This window comes from Megascapheus bottae, chromosome 17 (assembly GCF_031878675.1).
Source record: "Megascapheus bottae isolate mThoBot1 chromosome 17, mThoBot2.hap1, whole genome shotgun sequence".
Classification (NCBI taxonomy): domain Eukaryota; kingdom Metazoa; phylum Chordata; class Mammalia; order Rodentia; family Geomyidae; genus Megascapheus; species Megascapheus bottae.
The window spans coordinates 26,855,148-26,873,820 of record NC_143525.1 but is presented as its reverse complement, the minus strand read 5'-3'; the positions used below and the strand labels follow the sequence as shown (position 1 = coordinate 26,873,820).

At 41.9% G+C, this 18,673-nt stretch overlaps 2 protein-coding genes across 6 annotated transcripts in view; one reads left to right on the top strand and one right to left on the bottom strand.

Moving 5' to 3' along the window:
• Nucleotides 1-66: 66 nt before the first annotated feature.
• Srr (serine racemase) lies at nucleotides 67-17,991 on the top strand. Of its 5 annotated transcripts, XM_090350433.1 has the most exons (10): nucleotides 96-172; nucleotides 5,443-5,557; nucleotides 5,749-6,016; nucleotides 12,127-12,298; nucleotides 14,964-15,090; nucleotides 15,246-15,349; nucleotides 16,383-16,502; nucleotides 16,857-16,931; nucleotides 17,207-17,416; nucleotides 17,776-17,991. In XM_090350433.1, the coding sequence occupies exons 4-10, from the start codon at nucleotides 12,131-12,133 to the stop codon at nucleotides 17,989-17,991; spliced, it is 1,020 nt and encodes a 339-aa protein (XP_090206559.1). In that variant the 5' UTR covers nucleotides 96-172; nucleotides 5,443-5,557; nucleotides 5,749-6,016; nucleotides 12,127-12,130. The 5 variants fall into 5 exon arrangements, with proteins under 5 accessions (XP_090206560.1, XP_090206561.1, XP_090206559.1 ...); XM_090350435.1 differs by lacking the exon at nucleotides 5,443-5,557 and having other exon boundaries at nucleotides 95-172; XM_090350432.1 differs by lacking the exon at nucleotides 96-172 and having other exon boundaries at nucleotides 4,404-5,557.
• The window catches only part of Tsr1 (TSR1 ribosome maturation factor), a 15,924-nt gene continuing 14,210 nt past the window's right edge, over nucleotides 16,960-18,673 (bottom strand). The window contains exon 15 of the mRNA XM_090350426.1: nucleotides 16,960-18,452. Coding sequence (XP_090206552.1) covers nucleotides 18,274-18,452 — 179 coding nt within the window. The 3' untranslated portion in view covers nucleotides 16,960-18,273. The remainder of the gene's footprint in view (nucleotides 18,453-18,673) is intronic.

Sequence of the window (18,673 nt, the reverse complement as noted above, 5' to 3'; positions counted from 1 at the left end):
TCCCCGCCCCCTCTCGCCCGCCCCCCGCGAACGACGGTGGCCGCACTGGGAGGAAAAGCACTGAACGCAGCTTGACGAAGGGCAGGGTGGGAGAGGCGCGCGCTGCGCGTGCGCAGAAGTATCCTCCCGGAAGGTGCGCTGTGGCCGGTGGTGCGGGCGAGTCGCGGGGCAGGTGAGGTGCGGCGCGGCGCGGCGCAGCCTGGCTCTCCAGGCTGGCGTTCGCGCGAAGGCTGTCAGTGCTGCTGCAATGGTGGGTGGCCACCCAGCGCCCTGCTGCCGGTCTGGGATTCGGGTAGGCGGAGACACGCCGCGATCTGGCTTCCAGATACCTTTAGGCCAGAGTCTTCAGCCGCAGGCCGGGGACTTTAGATATCAGTAATTAATATCAGTAATTCTCATTTTCACCAACAGTGGGGGGGCTGGGCTTGAACCCAGAGCTTTTGAGCTCAAGGCTAGCGCACTACCACTTGAGCTTTTTCTTTTTTGTGTAGTGGTGGTGGTGGTGTATTGACAGACTGTCCTGTTTGAACGGGTTTTGAACCGCGATCCTCAAACCAGAGCGCCCTGTTTACCAGCTCCATTTTCAAGATCAGGAGTCGGAACCCCAATCTAGTTGAAAAGAATAAGGAAACGGCCCAGCGTAAATTGTCTGATAGCATCAGGGTCTCAAAGTCACACACACACATGCCACCTGACTTTCAAACACTATATCCAGTATTGTTGGCTCTAGCAGAAGGAAGGAGCTGTGTGATAACAATGTCTGCAACATTGTACATTCTTTTTTTTTTTTTTTCTTTGCCAGTCCTAGCTAGGCTTGAGCTCAGGGCCTGAGCACTGTCCTTGGACTTTCTCAAGGGTAGAGCTCTACCACTTGAGCCTCAGCACCACTTCCGGATTTTTTCTGTATATGTGGTGCCAGTTGAATTTGTGGGTCAGTGTTAAAAGTGCTTGCCTGGGGCCGGGAGTTTGGCCTAGTGGTTAAAGTGCTTGCCTAGCATGCACAAAGACTTGGGTTTGATTCCTCGGTACCACATACATACAAAAAAAAAGCCGGAAGTGGTGCTGAGGCTCAAGTGGTAGAGCTCTAGCCTTGAGAAAGTCCAAGGACAGTGCTCAGGCCCTGAGCTCAAGCCCAGGACTGGCAAAAAAAAAAATAAAATAAAAGTGCTTGCCTGATTTGTGCTTGGTTCAATCCCCAATACTGAGAAAAGAAAGTCAATCACAAACATATTTAGGCTTGTGTAACACTGAAAGGCTTCTGAGTTTAAAGAATTAAAATACCTTTTAAGTATTGGTATGTATTCAAGATGTATTATTAAATGCTTTTCCTTTAAAGTTATTTGCAGAACAAAATGTATGGTATTTTATATTGTGTGTAAAAAACCTTTTATTGTATATGTAAATATATCAACATCAGAATGGTGTAGAGTACACAGCAAACATAAAGTGGTTATTATGGGAAAATGTGAATTTGATGGTAGATAATGAAGGCTTTATATACTGCTCTCATGTTTTAAATTTGTAAAGTAAGAATTTGGTCACATGTGGATAATCAAAAAACAAAAGCAAATCTAGATAATGGGAATGAGAATAATTCCATTCCTAAAATAAAATAAAAATTGTATACATTGGCTGGGCATCCATGGCTCATGCTGTAAGCCCAGCTACTTAGGAGGCTGAGATCTGAAGATATTGGTTCAAAGCCAGCCCAGGGATGCTCATGAGTCTCATCTCCAATAGTTCAAGTCATGACCAGCACAGAGGGGAAAAAAAAAGTACATGTCACAATTTTTTAAAATTTTTTTCCAGTCCTGTGGCTTGAACTCGGGGCCTGAACACTGTCCTTGGGCTTCCCTCAAGGCTAGGTCTCTACCACTTGAGCTACAGCACCACTTCCAGCTTTTTTTTTTTTTTTTTTTTAATGTATGTGGTACTGACAAATCGAACCCTGGTCTTCGTGCACACTAGACAAGCAGTCTACCACTAGGCCAAACTCTCAGCCCCACATGTCACAATTTTTGAGCAGCAAAACTAGAAATGGTACAAATAAGAAATTATAATCATTTGTGAATTTTTTTTAACTCAAGCCAAAAAGAAAAGCTACATACAGCAGCATATATCTGTAGTCCCAGCTACTTAGACAGCTGAGGCTTCATTTAAGGAAATAAACAAAGACTAAGAACATGAGGTTTATTTAGAAAGTAAGAAGAAAATATTGCATAACAGAATCAATAATATAACCAAATCAGTATTGAAGTAACTGTGTAAGCTTAGTGCCTTTATTATTTAAAAAGTTAGGGCTGGAAATGTGGCTTAGTGGTAGAGTACTTGCCTAGCATGCATGAAGTCCTGGGTTCAATTCCTCAGTACCATATAAACAGAAAATTCCAGAAGCTGTATTGTGACTCAAGTGGTAAAATGCTGGCCTAGAGCAAAAGAAGTTCAGAGACAGTGCCTAGGCACTGAGTTCAAGCCCCAGAACTGGCGAAAATAATAAAAATAATAATAAAATAAGCATTCAGCAGAAGTGGGAAAATAGAAAAAGCCAGACATAGTGGCTCACACCTATAATCCTAGACATAGTGGCTCACACCTATAATCCTAGCTACTTGTGAAACCAACATTGGGAGGATTTCAATTTAAGGTCAGCCTGAGCAAAAAGTTTGAGAAACTATCTCATCCAATAAAAAGCCGGCCTATTAACATTATTTTTACTTAACCCTAAAAGGAAGACTATACAAGCAAAAATAAATGAAACAAAGGCAAAATTATGAAAAAGCAAAAAATGCAAATTATATCAAACAAAAGAATTCTGCACAAGGGAAACAATAAGCAGACTGAAGAAAAAAACTGCAGCATGGGAGAAAATATTCATAATCAAACATGAAATGACAAAATTGAGAACTGTGAGGGAAGGAGTGGCCAAAGGAGGATGAGATTATTGAAGGGAATGACACAGATCAAGATGGGTTGCATTCAATACTGATTTGTTCAATAACATCCCTCTTGTACAAAAAAATAAAAATTTTCAGAAGCTGGGCATAATGGTAGGTGTCTGTCATCCCAGCTACATAAAAAGCAAATAAGGGGCCATGAGTTTGGCCTAGTGGTAGAGTGCTTGCCTAGCATACACAAGACCCAGGTTTGACTCCTCAGTACCACATAGATAGAAAAAGCTGGAAGTGGTGCTGTGGCTCAAGTGGTAGAGCACTAGCCCTGAGAAAGCCCAAGGACAGTGCTCAGGCCCTGAGTACAAGCCACAGAACTGGCAAAAAAAAAAAAAAAAAAAAAAAGAATAACAAGAAAAAGAAGCAAATAAGACAGACTGGGAGCATAACCTAGTGTCGAGTGCTCACCTAGCAGGCACAAAGCTCTGGGTTCGACTCCTTGCTACCACATACACAGAAAAAGTCAGAAGGGGCACTATGGCTCAAGTGGCAGAGTGTGCTAGCCTTGTTAAAAATTGTCCAAGGACAATGCGCAGGCCCTGATCTCAAGCTGCAGGACTGGAGGAAAAAAAAGAAGAAGCAAATACCAATATCAAAGTCCAGGGGCCAGAGTTTGGCCTAGTAATAGAGTGCTGCCTAGCATGCACAAAGCCCCTGGTTTGATTCCTCGGTACCACATACATAGAAAAAGCCAGACGTGGGTCTGTGGCTCAAGTGGTAGAGCCTTGAGAAAGCCCAAGGACAGTGCTAAGGCCCCAAGTTCAAACCCCAGGACTGGCAAAAAGAAAAAGGAATATCACAGTCCACCCAGAGGAAGCAAAAGCACAAAATGGGGGCCAGGAGTTTGGCGTAGTGGTAAGAATACTTGCCTAGCATGCACAAAGACCCGGGTTCGATTCCTCGGTACCACATACATAGAAAAAACTGGAAGTGGTGCTGTGGCTCAAGTGACAGAGTGCTAGACTTGAGAAAGCCCAAGGAAAGTGCTCAGGCCCTGAATTCAAGCCCCATGACTAGCCGAGAAAAAAAAAAAAAAGCACAAAATGTTCAAAAACAAGAAAGGAAAAGTAAAAGGCCAAGACGGGGCCGGAGTTTAGCCTAGTGGTAGAGTGCTTACCTAGCATGTATGAAGACCCAGGTTCAATTCCTTGGTACCACATACATAGAAAAAAAAACAGAAGTGGTACTGTAGCTCAAGTGGTAGAGCTCTAGCCTTGAGAAAGCCTAAGGACAGTCCCCAAGCCCTGAGTTCAAGACCCAGGACTGGCAAAAGAAAAAAAAAAGAATCTTTAGGGCCAGGAGTTTGGCCTAGTGGTAGAGTGCTTGCCTAGCATGCACAAAGCCCCTGGTTTGATTCCTTGGTACCACATACATAGGGGGGGAAAAAAGCCGGAAATGGTGCTGAGGCTCAAGTGGTAGAGTTCTAGCCTTGAGAAAGTCAAGGACAGTGTGTTCAGGCCCTGAGCTCAAGCCCAGGACTGGCAAAAAAAAAAAAAAAGAAAAAAAGGCCAACACATGGCTCAAATGGAAGAGTGCCTGTCTGGCAAGCACAAAGGCCTGATTTCAGGCCCTAGTACCAACAACAAAAAGGAAAATAATAAGAAAAAAGGGAAAGTTCATGATAAGTAAAAAAAAAAAAATTTTTTTTCAGAAACCAATGCTAAACCAGACATTGGTAGTTCATGCCTGTAATTCTAGCTACTCAAGAAGCTGATAATCTAATGTTTACTCTTCAAAGCAGCTCGGGCAAGAAAGTCTGAGACTTTTATTTCCAATAAACTACCAAAAAGCAAGGGGTAGAGCTGTGGCTCAAGTGGTAGAGCACTAGCCTTAGGTGAAAAAAGCTCAGCAACAGCCCAGGGCCTGAATTCAAGCCTTAGGACTTGCAAGATGTGTCTGACAATGTATATAATAGGATAGGAAATTTTGAAAAGATAACTTCTAAAGTTGGGTGTGGTGGCTCACACCTGTAATCCTAACTACTCAGGAGGCTGAGATCTGAGGATCCTGGTTCAAAGCCAGCCCAGGCACTAAAGAACCTGAGACTTATCTCCAGTTAACCTCTAGAAAATAGGAAGTGGGGCTGTGGCCCCAGGGGTAGAGTGGTATAGTCTTAACCTGAAGAGCTTAGGGACAGTGCCCAGGCCCAGAGTTCAAGCCCCATGACCCACAAAAAAAAAATAAAGATATCTTCTAAGCATTTCAAACGCTTAGCTCATCAAATCTCTCATTTTCCTCCTTGCTAGTGTCAAGTTAGGTTTGGTGGTATTCTAGCAGTCAGGAGTCTGAGTCAGGATTATGAGGTCTAGGCCAGTCTGTTCTACATAGCAAAAAGAAAATGTTTTGGTTTTGTTTTATGTAATACAAAACCCAGGAATTTGATACCACTATCTCCCTTGCTTCTCCCTACATTCAGTCTCACCCTCAGGAGTACACTGTTTTCTTTCTCTTTGCTTCATTCATCATTCCCTCTTTTGCTGTTATTTTTCCTCAGGTACAGAGAAATGAGACAGATATACTATGTTATTCACAATCAACAACCCATTCTCATTTTATCATTTTGCTTTTCATTTCAATTTCCACCCATGTTCCATTTCTCCTCCCTTTAGGTGAGTGACTAATGTGTTTGATATATGTCCATGAATATGCATGTATCTTTAAATAATATCTGAAAATAATGTGTTTTATGTGCATCTGTTTTAAATGTATGTAGTTGATACTATGTTATAGATCTCATTCTGTTACTTGATCATGTTTCTGTAAATACTTTGTTTTCTTTTAACTGACCTCACACTCTTAGCCACTGCTCCTGGGCCGAAATGGGCGTCAGAATTTCTTACCCAGAATTTTTTGAACTGAAATTGAAAAAGAAAATCCCTCTCCAATATGGAAGTCATAAAATGTAAAACACAGAAGCTGTCAGCAGCCACATGTCCTGCCTTATGGAACCAGCTGGTCTGCAATGAAAAAGATACCAACATGCAAAGAGCTGCAGAAGTGAGGAACTGAGAGTCCTGGAAGCTATCCAGTCCCTGGTTGCAGTTGTTCCTGAAACTCCATATTCCGTGGTTTGTTCAACTCTTCCTTGGATTCCATGAGCCAGTATATCTGGATACCCTTTTCTAAACTAGTTGGATTTCTCTCACATGCAACGCAGGCCTAACTTACTACAATCTCTATGATACATCCATTGTGTATATGTGTGTGATAAAAATACACATAAAATGAACCATTTTAACCATTTTAAGTGTATGATTCTTTCAATACATTTATGTTGTTTAATCAGTCTCCATAACACCTTATGTACTAAACTCCCCATTCCTCTAACCCACACATCCCCTGGTAACTATTCTTCCATGAACTTGACTCCTTTAGGTATAAATAGAATCAAGCAGAATGTCCTTTTGTGATTAGCTTCATTTAGCTATGCCCAGCATTCATCTTTGTTAGACTGTATGTCAGCATTTCTCATTTTTTAATGAATGGTACTCTATTGAATGTATACCATTTATATATAATCAGGTGTGCATGCTGGGCGAGCACTCTACCTACCACTAGGCCAAACTCCCGGACCCTATAGTCAGGTTTTTGCAGATGGACGCCTAGGTTGCATCTCCCTTTATAAACAGCATGAATAATACAGCTGTGTGTTTGTAGATTGAGACCCTACTCTTAGTATTTTTGAGTCTACCTCCAGGATTAGAACTGCTGGGTCATATGATAGTTCTATGTCTGATTTTGTGTGTGTGTGTGATACAAATGTAATATTTACCATTAGTAAATCTACCATTTTTACATCCTCACTAAAAATACAGAAGGGCTCTAATTTCTCAATATCTTCTCAACTTATTTTCTGGGTAGGTTTTTGTTGTTGTAACCATCTCATTGTATAAGGTGATATCTAGGTCTTGTGATTTTGATTTACATTTCCATAATTTTGAGCTTTTTTTCCCCTGTTTGTTGGTCATTTGCATATCTTTTCTGAAAATTTTTCAAATTATTACCCATTTCTAAAATTATTGTTAATTTGCTTCTGCCATCTTAGCCCCTTTTATCCTTCATGTTAAGAACCAAACTACCTTCCTGATTTCCTTAACTAGACTTGTTGATTTCATTAGTCTCCTTTTCATTCACCATAATGTAGCCAGAATAACTTTTTTTTTCTTTTTTTTTTTTTGCCAGTCCTGGGGCTTTAACTCAGGGCCTGGGCACTGCCCTTGAGCTTTTCTCAAGGCTAGTGCTATACCACTTGAACCACAGCACCATTTCTGGCATTTTTCTATGTATGTGGCACCAAGGAATTGAACCCGGGTCTTTGTGATGCTAGGCAAGCACTCTACCATTAGGCTAAACTCTCGGCCCCTGTCCTTGAGCTTTCTTAAGGCTAGCACTCCACCACTGGAGCCATAGCACCAGGCCAGAATGATTTTCTAAAAATATAAATTCTAAGTTAGGCTTCATGGCACATACCTGTAATCCCAGAATTCAGGGTGAAGGCAGGAAGGTCATTCAAAACCAGCCCGTGGGCTACATAATATATTCCTGCTGTGCCACCAAACACACACACATACCTACACACAAAATACTTTCTTTACGTACACTGGGGGTTTTTTTGTTTTTGTTTTTGTTTTTGTTTTGTTTTTGCCAGTCCTGGAGCTTGAACTCAGGGCTTGAGCACTTTCCTTGGGCTTTTTCAAGGCTAGCACTCAACCACTTGAGCAATAGCACCACTTCTGGCTTCCTGGCTTTTTTTTTTTTTTTCTGTGTATGTGAAACCAAGGAATCGAACCCAGGGCTTCATGTATGCTAGGCAAGCACTCTACCACTAGGCCACGCTCCCAGCCATAAACTATTTTCTAATATCATCTGCTCAAAATTGAATAGCCATTCTATCATATATTTTTTTTTAATTTGTAGGACTGGAAGCTTAGCTTCACAGTAGAGTGCCTTCCTAGGAATATGATGTCCTGAGTTGCAGTTAGGGGCCACAAGTCAAATTTGCCAGGTATGGCAGTCCACACTTAGAAGACTGTTCAAGCTAAATTCAAACTTTAGTTCTCAGATCTCAGCCTCCTGAGTAGCTGAAATTATAGGTATGAACTACTAGGGCTTAGCAGCATTGCATTCACTTTTTTTTTCTTTAAGTGTTGTACAAAGTGAGATTCAACTTTTTTTTTTTCAGGTCCTAGGGCTTGAACTCAGGGCCTGGGTGCTATCCCAGAGCCTCTTTGTGGCTCAAGGCTAGCACTCTACTACTTGAGCCATAGTGACACTTCCAGATTTTTCTGAATGATTTATCAGAGTCTCGTAGACTTTCCTGCCTAGGCTGGCTTTGAACCACAATCCTCAGATCTCAGCCTCCTGAGCAGTTAGGATTACAGCCACCAGTGCTCAGCTTCATCTATATTTTAAAACAAAATTTTCTTTACACTCATTCTACTTTTAAGAAAACCATACATTTTCAGAAGTAGAGCTGTGGCTTAAAGTGGTAGAGTGCTAGCTTTGAGTAAAAGGAACTCAGGGACAGCACACAGGTCCTGAATTCAACCCTTACAACTGACAAAAAAAAAAAAAGTTTGCATATATATATATCTACAACCAAGTCTTCATATCCAAATGTATACCACTACCTATGCAATAGAACCTAGTGTCAACATAGTCCTAGGATTTTTTTTTTTAACTTTACCTTAATGAAATTTATAAAAATATTCAGAATATATGCACTACTTGTTCACTGAAATAATAAATGAACAAACCACATGTGGAAGTTATTTTGCAATGTTAATATGCACAACTTTATACTAATTTAAAATTTCAAACTTCAAATATAAATTATGAAAAGTATAAGGGCCAGGAATTTGACCTAGTGGAAGAATGCTTGCCTAGCATGTGTGAAGATCCAGGTTCAGTTCCTGGCTACCACATATATATAAAAGCTGGGAGTGCTGTGTGTCATGTGATAGAATGCTAGCTAGCCTTGAAGAAAGCCGAAGGACAGTGCTCAGGCCCTGAGTTCAAGACCCACAACTGACAAAAAAATGCGTAAGTTAGCAAATTCACAAAAACCAATTAAGGTCATTGAAAAAAAAGTTTCCAGATGTTTATAAGGCAAAGACAAATTATTCACAGATAGTATGATTATTTTCTTTAAAAGGGTAAAGAGCCCAGGCACTGGATGGCTCATTCTTGTAATCCTAGCTACTCAGGAGGCTATGATCTGAAGATCATGGTTCAAAATCAGTCTGGGCAGAAAAGTTCATGGCGTTTATCTCCAGTAAACTACTCAGAACAAACTGGAAGTGACACTGTGACTCAAGTGGTAGAGCACTAACCTGGAGCAAAAGCTGCTCAGGGACAGTGTCCAGACCCTGATTCAAGCCCCAGGACTGGTATAAAAAAGGGAGGAAGGGGGGTACCAAGGGCTGGGATAAAGATCACTTGTCTAGCATTCCTGAGGCCCACAGTTCAATCCCTAGCAATACAAAAGATAAAGGAAATAAAAGGTCAGGAGTACTAAACTTTTCTTTCATTTGAGCCACGGTTACTGGTTCAGATGTCAATAGGTGACCCAAGAGTCACTAGACATGGAAAACAGTAATAGGAGAAGGCTGAGTTCACAGCTGCCAGAGCTACATAGCAAGACCCTGTTTAAGAAAAAAAAAGCCCACCAAAACTGACCTCAATAGGAACAAATATTCTTTTCTTGGTTTTTAAGCTGGTAGGAACTCTTTAATTCCCCTGGAGGCTGAAAATAAACACAACAAAAGAGAAGTCTGAGAATAGAAAAATAAACAACGAAGATATTATTTGAAGCAAGCACATTAAATAATATCTGAAGCTAGGAAGAAAAGAAAATTCAGTTATGGAACAGTAGAGCTAGGCACTCATACCAATACCTTCTGAAGAGGCTGAGATCTGAAGATCAGAACCAGCCCAGGCAGAAAAGTTAATAAAAGTTATATCCAATTAACCAGCCAAAGGCTGAAAGTGTAAGTGTGGCTCAAGTGGTAGAGTGCCACCTTAGCAGAAAAAGCCAAGTGAAAGCACAGGGCCTTGAGTTCAAATGCTGGTGCTGATACTGGTACAAAAACAAAACAGAACAAAATTGAAGAGTTGAGGCTAAAGGGTGTTGTTTGATATCCTGAACTCCATCTCCAGCAGTAGAAATGATGCTGAGATAAAAAAGAAAGTCCATGTTCATGGGAAGACTCAATGTTTTTGTTTTGGGGATTTTTGTGGGTGCTGATACTGGGGCTTGAAATACGTGTACCAGATGAGACTCAATGTTGCTCAATGTCATTTTTCCCCAAGGGACATGCCCCATGCTTCCTCAATTTTTTTTTTTTTGGTCAGTCCTGAGGCTTGAACTCAAGGCCAGAACTAGAACTCTACCACTTGAGCCACAGCACCACTTCCAGCTTTTTCTGTATAGGTCGTACCGAGTAATCAAGCCAAGGTCTTCATGCACACTAGGCAAGCACTGTACCATTAGACCAAAGTCCTCAATATCAATTTTAATTTATACATTTTACACTGAATTTTGCTAAAGGGATTCGCATGGAAGAATTAATCCGTGAGAGAAGCCAACACTTTTAAAGTAATCAAGAACTGTGTGTGGAGCCGGACACAGTGGCTCACACCTATAATCCTAGCTACTCAGGAGGCTGAAATCTGAGGATCACAGTTCAAAGCCAGCCCAGGCACTAAAGACTGTGAGACTCTTTCTTTTTTTTTTTTTTTGCCAGTCCTGGGCTTGAGCTCAGCGCCTGAGCACTGTCCTTGGACTTTCTCAAGGCTAGAGCTCTACCACTTGAGCCTCAGCACCACTTCTGGCTTTTTGCTATATATGTGGTACCGAGGAATCGAACCCGGGTCTTCGTGCATGCTAGGCAAGCACTTTAACCACTAGGCCAAACTCCCGGCCCCAAGACTGTGAGACTCTTATCTCCAATTAATTACTAGAAAACATGAAGCAGGGCTGTGGCTCAAGGGGCAGGGCAGTAGCCTTGAGCTGAAGAGCTCAGGGACGCGCCCAGACCCAGAGTTAAGCCCCGTGACCCACCCAAAAAATAAAAAGTCTGCTGTGTGTGTGCATGCATGTGTCTGTGCCTGTGCACACACACGCCAGTATAGGGACTTGAACTCAGAATCTCAATAGCGTCCTTGGTTTTATTGCATACAGCTGGTGGTCTACCACTTGAGCTATTCCTTCATGTCACGCTTTTTGCTGATTAGAGATAAGTTTCCCATATTGCTCTACCCTGGCTGGCTTCATGTCATGATTCGCTCTTTGATTTCAGCCTTCTGAGTAGCTAGGATTATAAGTATGAACCACCAACACCTGACTTAATGGTTGTTTTGAGAAAGAGTAACCCAGGCTGTGTAGCCCGGGCTAGCCTTCAACTTTAGTAGCACCTGTCTCCCCTGCCAAGTGCGGAGATGATAAGCATGAACCACCACATCCAGCCATTAACTTAAGAGATAAAACTTAGGCTAGGTGGGGCCGGGAGTTTGGCCTAGTGGTTAAAGTGCTTGCCTAGCATGCATGAAGACCCTGGTTCGATTCCTCGGTACCACATACCACATATATAGAAAAAAGCCGGAAGTGGTGCTGAGGCTCAAGTGGTAGAGCTCTAGCCTTGAGAAAGTCCAAGGACAGTGCTCAGGCCCTGAGCTCAAGCCCAGGACTGGCAAAAAAAAAAAAAAAAAAAAAAAAAAAAAAAAAAAAAAAAAAAAAAAAACTTAGGCTAGGCATAATGGTGCATGAGTATAGTCTCAAGCACCTGAGAGGCTGGCGCACCACTTCCAGTCTCAGGGTAAACTGGAAGATCTTCTTGAGCCCAGGAGTTTTGAGATCAGCTTCATACACAATGAGATTGTTTTTCACACACACACACACACAGTGACAAATTACAACAAATTTTGAACCCAGTTCATCCAAGAGCTACACAATGACAAAAAATATAGACCAGTGCCAATGCCAAGACATGAACGGTATATAACAGTGAACTTTATTTTCCAAAAACATCAGAAAACTTACTTCAAGCTAAATATACTAGTTTATCAAAATTTCAGTATTTTAGTATGCAAACAGTTCCACAGAGGTCAAATTCTGTTAAGTGTTTTTCAATAAACAGACTGTCTCAGACTTGACCCCATTCTTATTCTTGGGTTTCAGGACCATGTGTGCTCAATACTGCATCTCCTTTGATGATGTTGAAAAAGCTCATGTCAACATTCAAGATTATATCCACCTCACACCAGTGCTAACAAGCTCAATTTTGAATCAAGTAGCAGGACGCAATCTTTTCTTCAAATGTGAACTCTTCCAGAAAACTGGATCCTTTAAGGTAAAGATCTTTCTTGTCAGTTGTGTATGGTTCCAAACTCCAACACACAAATGTATTGGATTCTCTTGACCATTCAATATAGTAGGTAGAAGTAAACTAAAACCTTTTCGCAGTTAAGAGAAATAGAAAAAATTGTTTTTAGTCCTGGTTAATTAGCATTAGTGCTGATAAGCCACTTGTTTTGTGCTGGTCCATAGGGTTTGAACACAGGGCCTGGGTGCTCTGTCTGACATTTTTGTGCTCAAGGCTAGTACTTTACCACTTCAGCCAAAGCTCCACTTCTTGACTGTTTGGTAGTTATTTAGAGATGTCCTTTCTATTTTCTTGACCCAGCTGACTTTGAATTGCAATCCTCAAAGCTCAGATTCCTAGTAGCTAGATTTGTAGGCATGGGCCCCCATGCCTAGCTGATAAGCCACTTTTACACGATCTAAGAATTATAGTCAGGCACCACCTGACCTTCATGCTTGCAATCCTAGCTACTCAGGAGGCTGAGATCTGAGGACTGTGGTTGGAAGCCAGAAAAGTCTGAGACTCTTACCTCCAATGAACTACTGAAAAAAATCAAGAAGTGATGTGGCTTAAATGGTAGTGTTGGCCTTGAGCAAAAGAAGGTAGGGGGGGCTGGGAGTGTGGCCTAGTGGTAGAGTGCTTGCCTAGCATGCATGAAGACCTGGGTTCCATTCCTCCATACCACACACATAGAAAAAAGCTGGAAATGGTGCTATGGTTCAAGTGGTAAGGCTCTAGCCTTGGAAAAGCCCAAAGACAGTGCTCAGTTCCTGAGTTCAAGGCCCAGGACTGGCAAAAAAAAAAAAAAAAAAAAAAAGTCAGGAACAGAGGCTAAACAGGCCCAGAGTTCAAGCCCTAGGGCTGGGAATGTGGCTTAGTAGTAGTAGAGTACTTGCCTAGCATGCAAGAAGCCCTGGGTTCAATTCCTCAGTACCATATAAATAGAAAAAGGCAGAAGTGGTGCTGTGGGTCAAGTGGTAGAGTACTAGCCTTGAGCAAAGAAGCTCAGGACAGTGTTTAAACTCCTGAGTTCAAGCCCCAGGACTGGCAAAAAATAATTACCCTATAATTAGGGATATATATATATATGTTTGTATACACATTCCAAGTAATATATATGGAATATATATTCCAAATAATACTTTGTACAACATAATTAGCCTATACTATATGAACATAGAAAAAAACTGCCAGTGATTAAACCAAGACACTAAGCTGTGTCCAATGGCATATACCTGTATTCATTTCCAGCTACTCTGGAGTCTGTGTAGGTGAAGCCCTTTAAGCCCAGGCTAGTCTGGGTAACAGACTTCATCTCCATGTAGACCAACAAAAAAATAGAGATCAATTTGGACTATAGATATGTGACCATCCTATATAGGACTCAAACTTAAAATTTCTTTTTGTTTGTTTGTTTTTTTGGTGCCAGTCCTGGGGCTTGAACTCAGAGCCTGAGCATTGTCCTAGGGCTTTTCCCCTCAAAGCTAGTACTGCCACTTGAGCCACAGCACCATTTCTGGCTTTTTCTATGTATGTGATACCAAGGAATTGAACCCAAGTCTTCATGCATGCTAGGCAAGCACTCTACCAATAGGCCAAACTCCCGGCCCTGTGTCAATTTCATATACACATAATTAAAAATATCTAGGCTGGGAACAATGGCTGATGTCTATAATCCTAGCAACTCTAAGAGGCATAGATAAGGAGGATCAAAGCTCTAGCTATGGGGCAAAAAGGATTGATGTATGATTTGTTCTAATTCCATCCATTGCCCTGCAAAATGACATTATTTTTTGTGTGTATGTTAGTCCTGGGGCTAGAACTACTCAGGGCCTGGGCACTGTGCTTGGGCTTTTAGTACTCTACCACTTGAGCCACAGCACCACTTCCAGCTTTTGCTGTGTATGTGGTACTGAGGAATTGAACCTGGGTCTACCACTAGGCCAAACTTCTGGCCTAAAGAATTTTTTCAGGTAAAAAATTCACAAAGTTGGGCCAGGAGCATGGCCTAATGGTAGAGTGCTTGCCTACCATGCACAAAGCCCTGGGTTTGATTCCTCTGTATCACGTACACGGACAGTGCCCAGGCCCTGAGTCCCAACCCCCCCCCCTCAAAAAAAATTCATAAAAAGGAGGAAAGACCAGGAGTTTGGCTTCCTGGTAGAGTGCTTGCCTAGCATGCATGAAGACCCAGGTTCAATTCCTTGGTACCACATACATAGAAAAAAGCCAGAAGTGGTGCTGAGGCTCAAGTGGTAGAGTTCTAGCCTTGAGAAAGTCCAAGGACAGTGCTCAGGCCCTGAGCTCAAGCCCAGCACTGGCAAAAAAAAAATACAAAGTAGTTCATAATATCAGACTCATCATTGGCCAGTAAAAGCAATTTCCAGTTCTATAAGCCACACTCATGGTAAATATCCTACTTAAATGTATAATTGTTTTACCTTTAATCTCATTTTCACTGTTCTTTCGCCTCTTGTTCTGTTTGATAGCCACCAAGCTGTCCAGGTTGGTAGCCTGAGAGCAGACAGACATACTGTTTGCCACGGGTGTAGAACAGGCTCAGTTTGCTTCTACAACCACCTTCGGGTGCTTTCCTTAGAATACAACCCTATTGGTCAGCGACATGCAACTATGTACCATCCTTCTTTTCCAGATTCGTGGTGCCCTTAATGCTATCAGAGTCTTAACTTCATCCACTTTAGAGGGGAAGCCCAAGGCTGTTGTTACACACAGCAGTGGAAACCATGGTCAGGCTCTCACCTATGCTGCCAAACTGGAAGGTACTTGATTTACTTTCAGGTACTGGGTAAGACCATTAGAGCAAGATATTCTGTATCTTATGGACAAGGAATCCTCATGTAATTACAGCAAAATGAAAATAATGTATCCTAAATTCTGAGTAGTACTAACAAAAAAATTACTTTTCTCTTCCCAGGGATTCCTGCTTATATCGTGGTGCCCCAAACAGCTCCTAACTGTAAAAAAATGGCAATACAAGCTTATGGAGCCTCTATAGTATACAGTGAACATAGCGATGAGGTAATAAGCACCTCAACAACCTCATTTCACCAACACAAAAAAAACAGGGTTTTTTGCTGCCAGTTAGCTGAAGATACAAGTCTCTCAGATTTGTCTTACCAGTCTGGTTACAAACCTCAATCCTCAGGAGGCTGAGTAGCTAGGATTCAACCCTTAATTTCAGACTTGAATTCAACAGCTAGCAGACTTTTGTATTTGGATGTCTTGTTGCTTTAATTCCAGATCTGGGGTTTGAACTCAGGTCCTGTGCACTGTCCCTGAGCTTCTTTTGCTCAAGACTTCTGGTTTTTTGTTTTTTTTCTGTTTATGTGCTGAGGAGTCAAATCCAGAGCTTCATGTATGCTAGACAAGCATTCTATCACTTAGCCACATTCCCAGCCCCACATGGATTCTTATGAGGCATCTCAGAGTAAATATCTAGCACCAAACTCTAATCTTACTCTCCAGTGATTCCCCTTTTCCAGACTTTCTCATCTCAGAAAATGGTAGCACTGTTTCCCTAGAATGTATAAAGCCCTGGGTTTGATTCCTCAGTACAATGTAACAGAAAGTGCCAGAAGTGGCACTATGGCTGAAGCAGTAGAGTGCTAACTTTGAGCAAAAGAAGCTCAGGGATAGCACCCAGCTACTGAGTTCAAGCCCCAGGACCAACAAAACAAAGAATATAACTCTTGAAGAAGGGTGTTCTGCTCACTGCTATAATTATCCCCACTGAAAAACAGTAAAGAGTCAATGAGAGTGCAATACTAAATCAAATGTCAACACTAGTGGCTCATGCCTGTAATACCAGCCACTCAGGAGGCTGAAATCTGAGGATCCTCAGCTCAGGCATAAAAGTCCCCAAAAGAATCTTTAATCTCCAATTAACTACTCAAAAACCAGAAATAGAGCTGTGGCTCAAAGTGCTAGCCTTAAAAGAGCTCAAGAATAGTACCCAAGCCCAAACAAGCTCCATGACCAACCTCACCCCAAAAGCCCTAAGTCAATTGTTTTGGGTTAAATTCAAGTCAAGTAAACTAATGTACTGTTTCAGTCCAGAGAAAAGGTTACAGAAAGACTCCTGGAAGAAACAGAAGGTATCATGGTACACCCTAACCAGGAGCCTGCCGTGATAGCTGGGCAAGGGACAATCGCCCTGGAAGTGCTCAATCAGGTAAAACAACCTAATGAACTCTTCCAGTTTACTTACTGCTAGTTTATCTAAAAATTCAATTATTTTATATGTAAATACAAAACTGCTTACTGATCTTTACTTATTTAGTTTGTGGGTCATGGGTCTTGAAACTCTAGGCCTAGAGCACTGTCCCTGACCTCGTCAGCTCAAGGCTACCACCCTACCCCTTGAGCCACAGCTCCACTCCCCATTTTCTAGTGATTAATTGGAGATGAGAGTCTTGTGGTCTTTAGTGCCTGGGCTGGTTTTGAACCTTGATCCTCAGATCTCAGCCTCCTAAGCAGCTAGGATTACAGCCACTGTGCCTGGCTTGATCTCTATATTTTACCACAGGTTCCTTTGGTGGATGCACTTGTGGTACCTGTAGGGGGAGGAGGAATGGCTGCTGGAATTGCAATTACAATTAAGGTGAGAAAACAGCTTCTCAAGAACCACATGCTTTAGGAACATATTTATTTACATCATAGTGCATTAGGACATATGCCATGAATTTCATAATCATCATCTCTTGAAAGTATAGATGGATTGCTTCTCTTTACCTGCCATTGTGATAACCTTACAGCAAAACAAAACAAAAAAACCAGACAGACCCATCTTACCAGCCTACAGCCTACAGCAGTATATGTCCTTCTCAACAGCCAGTCCAGGCAACAGCCAGTTATCAGACATGTATTCCTTTCCAGGCTCTGAAACCTAATGTAAAGGTATATGCTGCTGAACCCTTGAATGCAGATGACTGCTATCAGTCCAAACGGAAAGGGGAGCTGACCCCCAATCTTCACCCTCCAGAAACTATAGCAGATGGTGTCAAATCTAGCATTGGCTTAAACACCTGGCCTATCATAAGGGACCTTGTGGATGATGTCTTCACTGTCACCGAGGATGAAATTAAGGTAAGGGGGAGTTTGGCGTACTGGTATAGTGCTTGCTTAGCATGCATAGCCCTGGGTTTGAGTCCTTGGTACTACCCACACAAAAAAGCTGGAAGTGCTGTGGTTCAACTGGTAGAGTGCTATCCTTGAGAAAGGTCAGGGACAGTGCCCAAGGCCCTGCCTGAGTTCAAGATCCAGAACTGGCAAAAAATAAATTAAAAATCCTAAATTCAAACCCCAGTCTCAAATACCACACACATGTAAAAGAGAGGGAAGAAAATTCAGACTGGGTAGTATCTTTATCTGGCTTTTGAATCTGTAGACTACTAGATTGCCTTCTCTTCTGTTGCACTAATCCTTACTCCCTTCTTTACCAACAGTTTGCAACCCAGCTGGTATGGGAAAGAATGAAACTTCTCATTGAACCTACTGCTGGTGTTGGAGTAGCTGCCGTGCTTTCTCAGAGTTTTCAAACAGTGTCTCCAGAAGTAAAGAATATTTGTATTGTACTCAGTGGTGGAAATGTAGACTTAGCCTCCCTTACTTGGGTGAAGGAGGCCGAAAGGCCAGCCCCGTATCAGTTTGTTTCTGTTTAATTTATGCAAGGAAGATGTAGGACTCAGTGTCTCCAAATACATGAAAAGTTTCCAATCTTTTCCTCTTAGTTTTCAGAACCCTAATAAAAAGTAGAAATATCAGGAATATTTAATAGGCTTTTTTGGTTTAGCAATAGAAAATTTTCCATACATGAGACACTTAAGGTCAAAATAAATTTTGTAGCAGGGCAGCAGCCTAATAAGCTAAAACAGCAGTGACAAACTGCCTGATTACAGCCTACAGACTTCCATCACTGCAGCGATCAGACTCTTGTGAATCCATTACTCTATGTCCACTTCAGGTACTGTTGAAGAAGTCTCACTTTTCACCCAAGATACAGGTTCTGGTACATACGGATCATAAGTCCATTTGGGGAATACCCGTTTATAGAGGTTCATCAATACTGTGTCCTGAGATTTAAGCTTCCCATCAAAAGTGCACTTCATGTGGCCATGGGTACCTGGAAAGATTATGGCAAATTAGTAATATCAAAAGTAGAAAATTTAGGGCCGGGAGTTTGGCCTAGTGGTAGAGTGCTTGTCTAGCATGCACAAAGACCCGGGTTCGATTCCTCGGTACCACATACATTGAAAAAAGCTGGAAGTGGTGCTGAGGCTCAAGTGGTAGAGTGCTAAGTCTTGAGAAAAGTCCAAGGACAGTGCTCAGGTCTTGAGCCCAAGC

Coding starts and splice junctions, on each gene's coding strand:
- Srr (XM_090350434.1), top strand. CDS start 12,131: ATGTGTGCTCAATACTGCATCTCCTTTGATGATGTTGAAAAAGCTCAT. Junction 12,299..14,963: donor AGAAAACTGGATCCTTTAAG/GTAAAGATCTTT, acceptor CTTCTTTTCCAG/ATTCGTGGTGCCCTTAATGC. Junction 16,503..16,856: donor CCCTGGAAGTGCTCAATCAG/GTAAAACAACCT, acceptor ATTTTACCACAG/GTTCCTTTGGTGGATGCACT.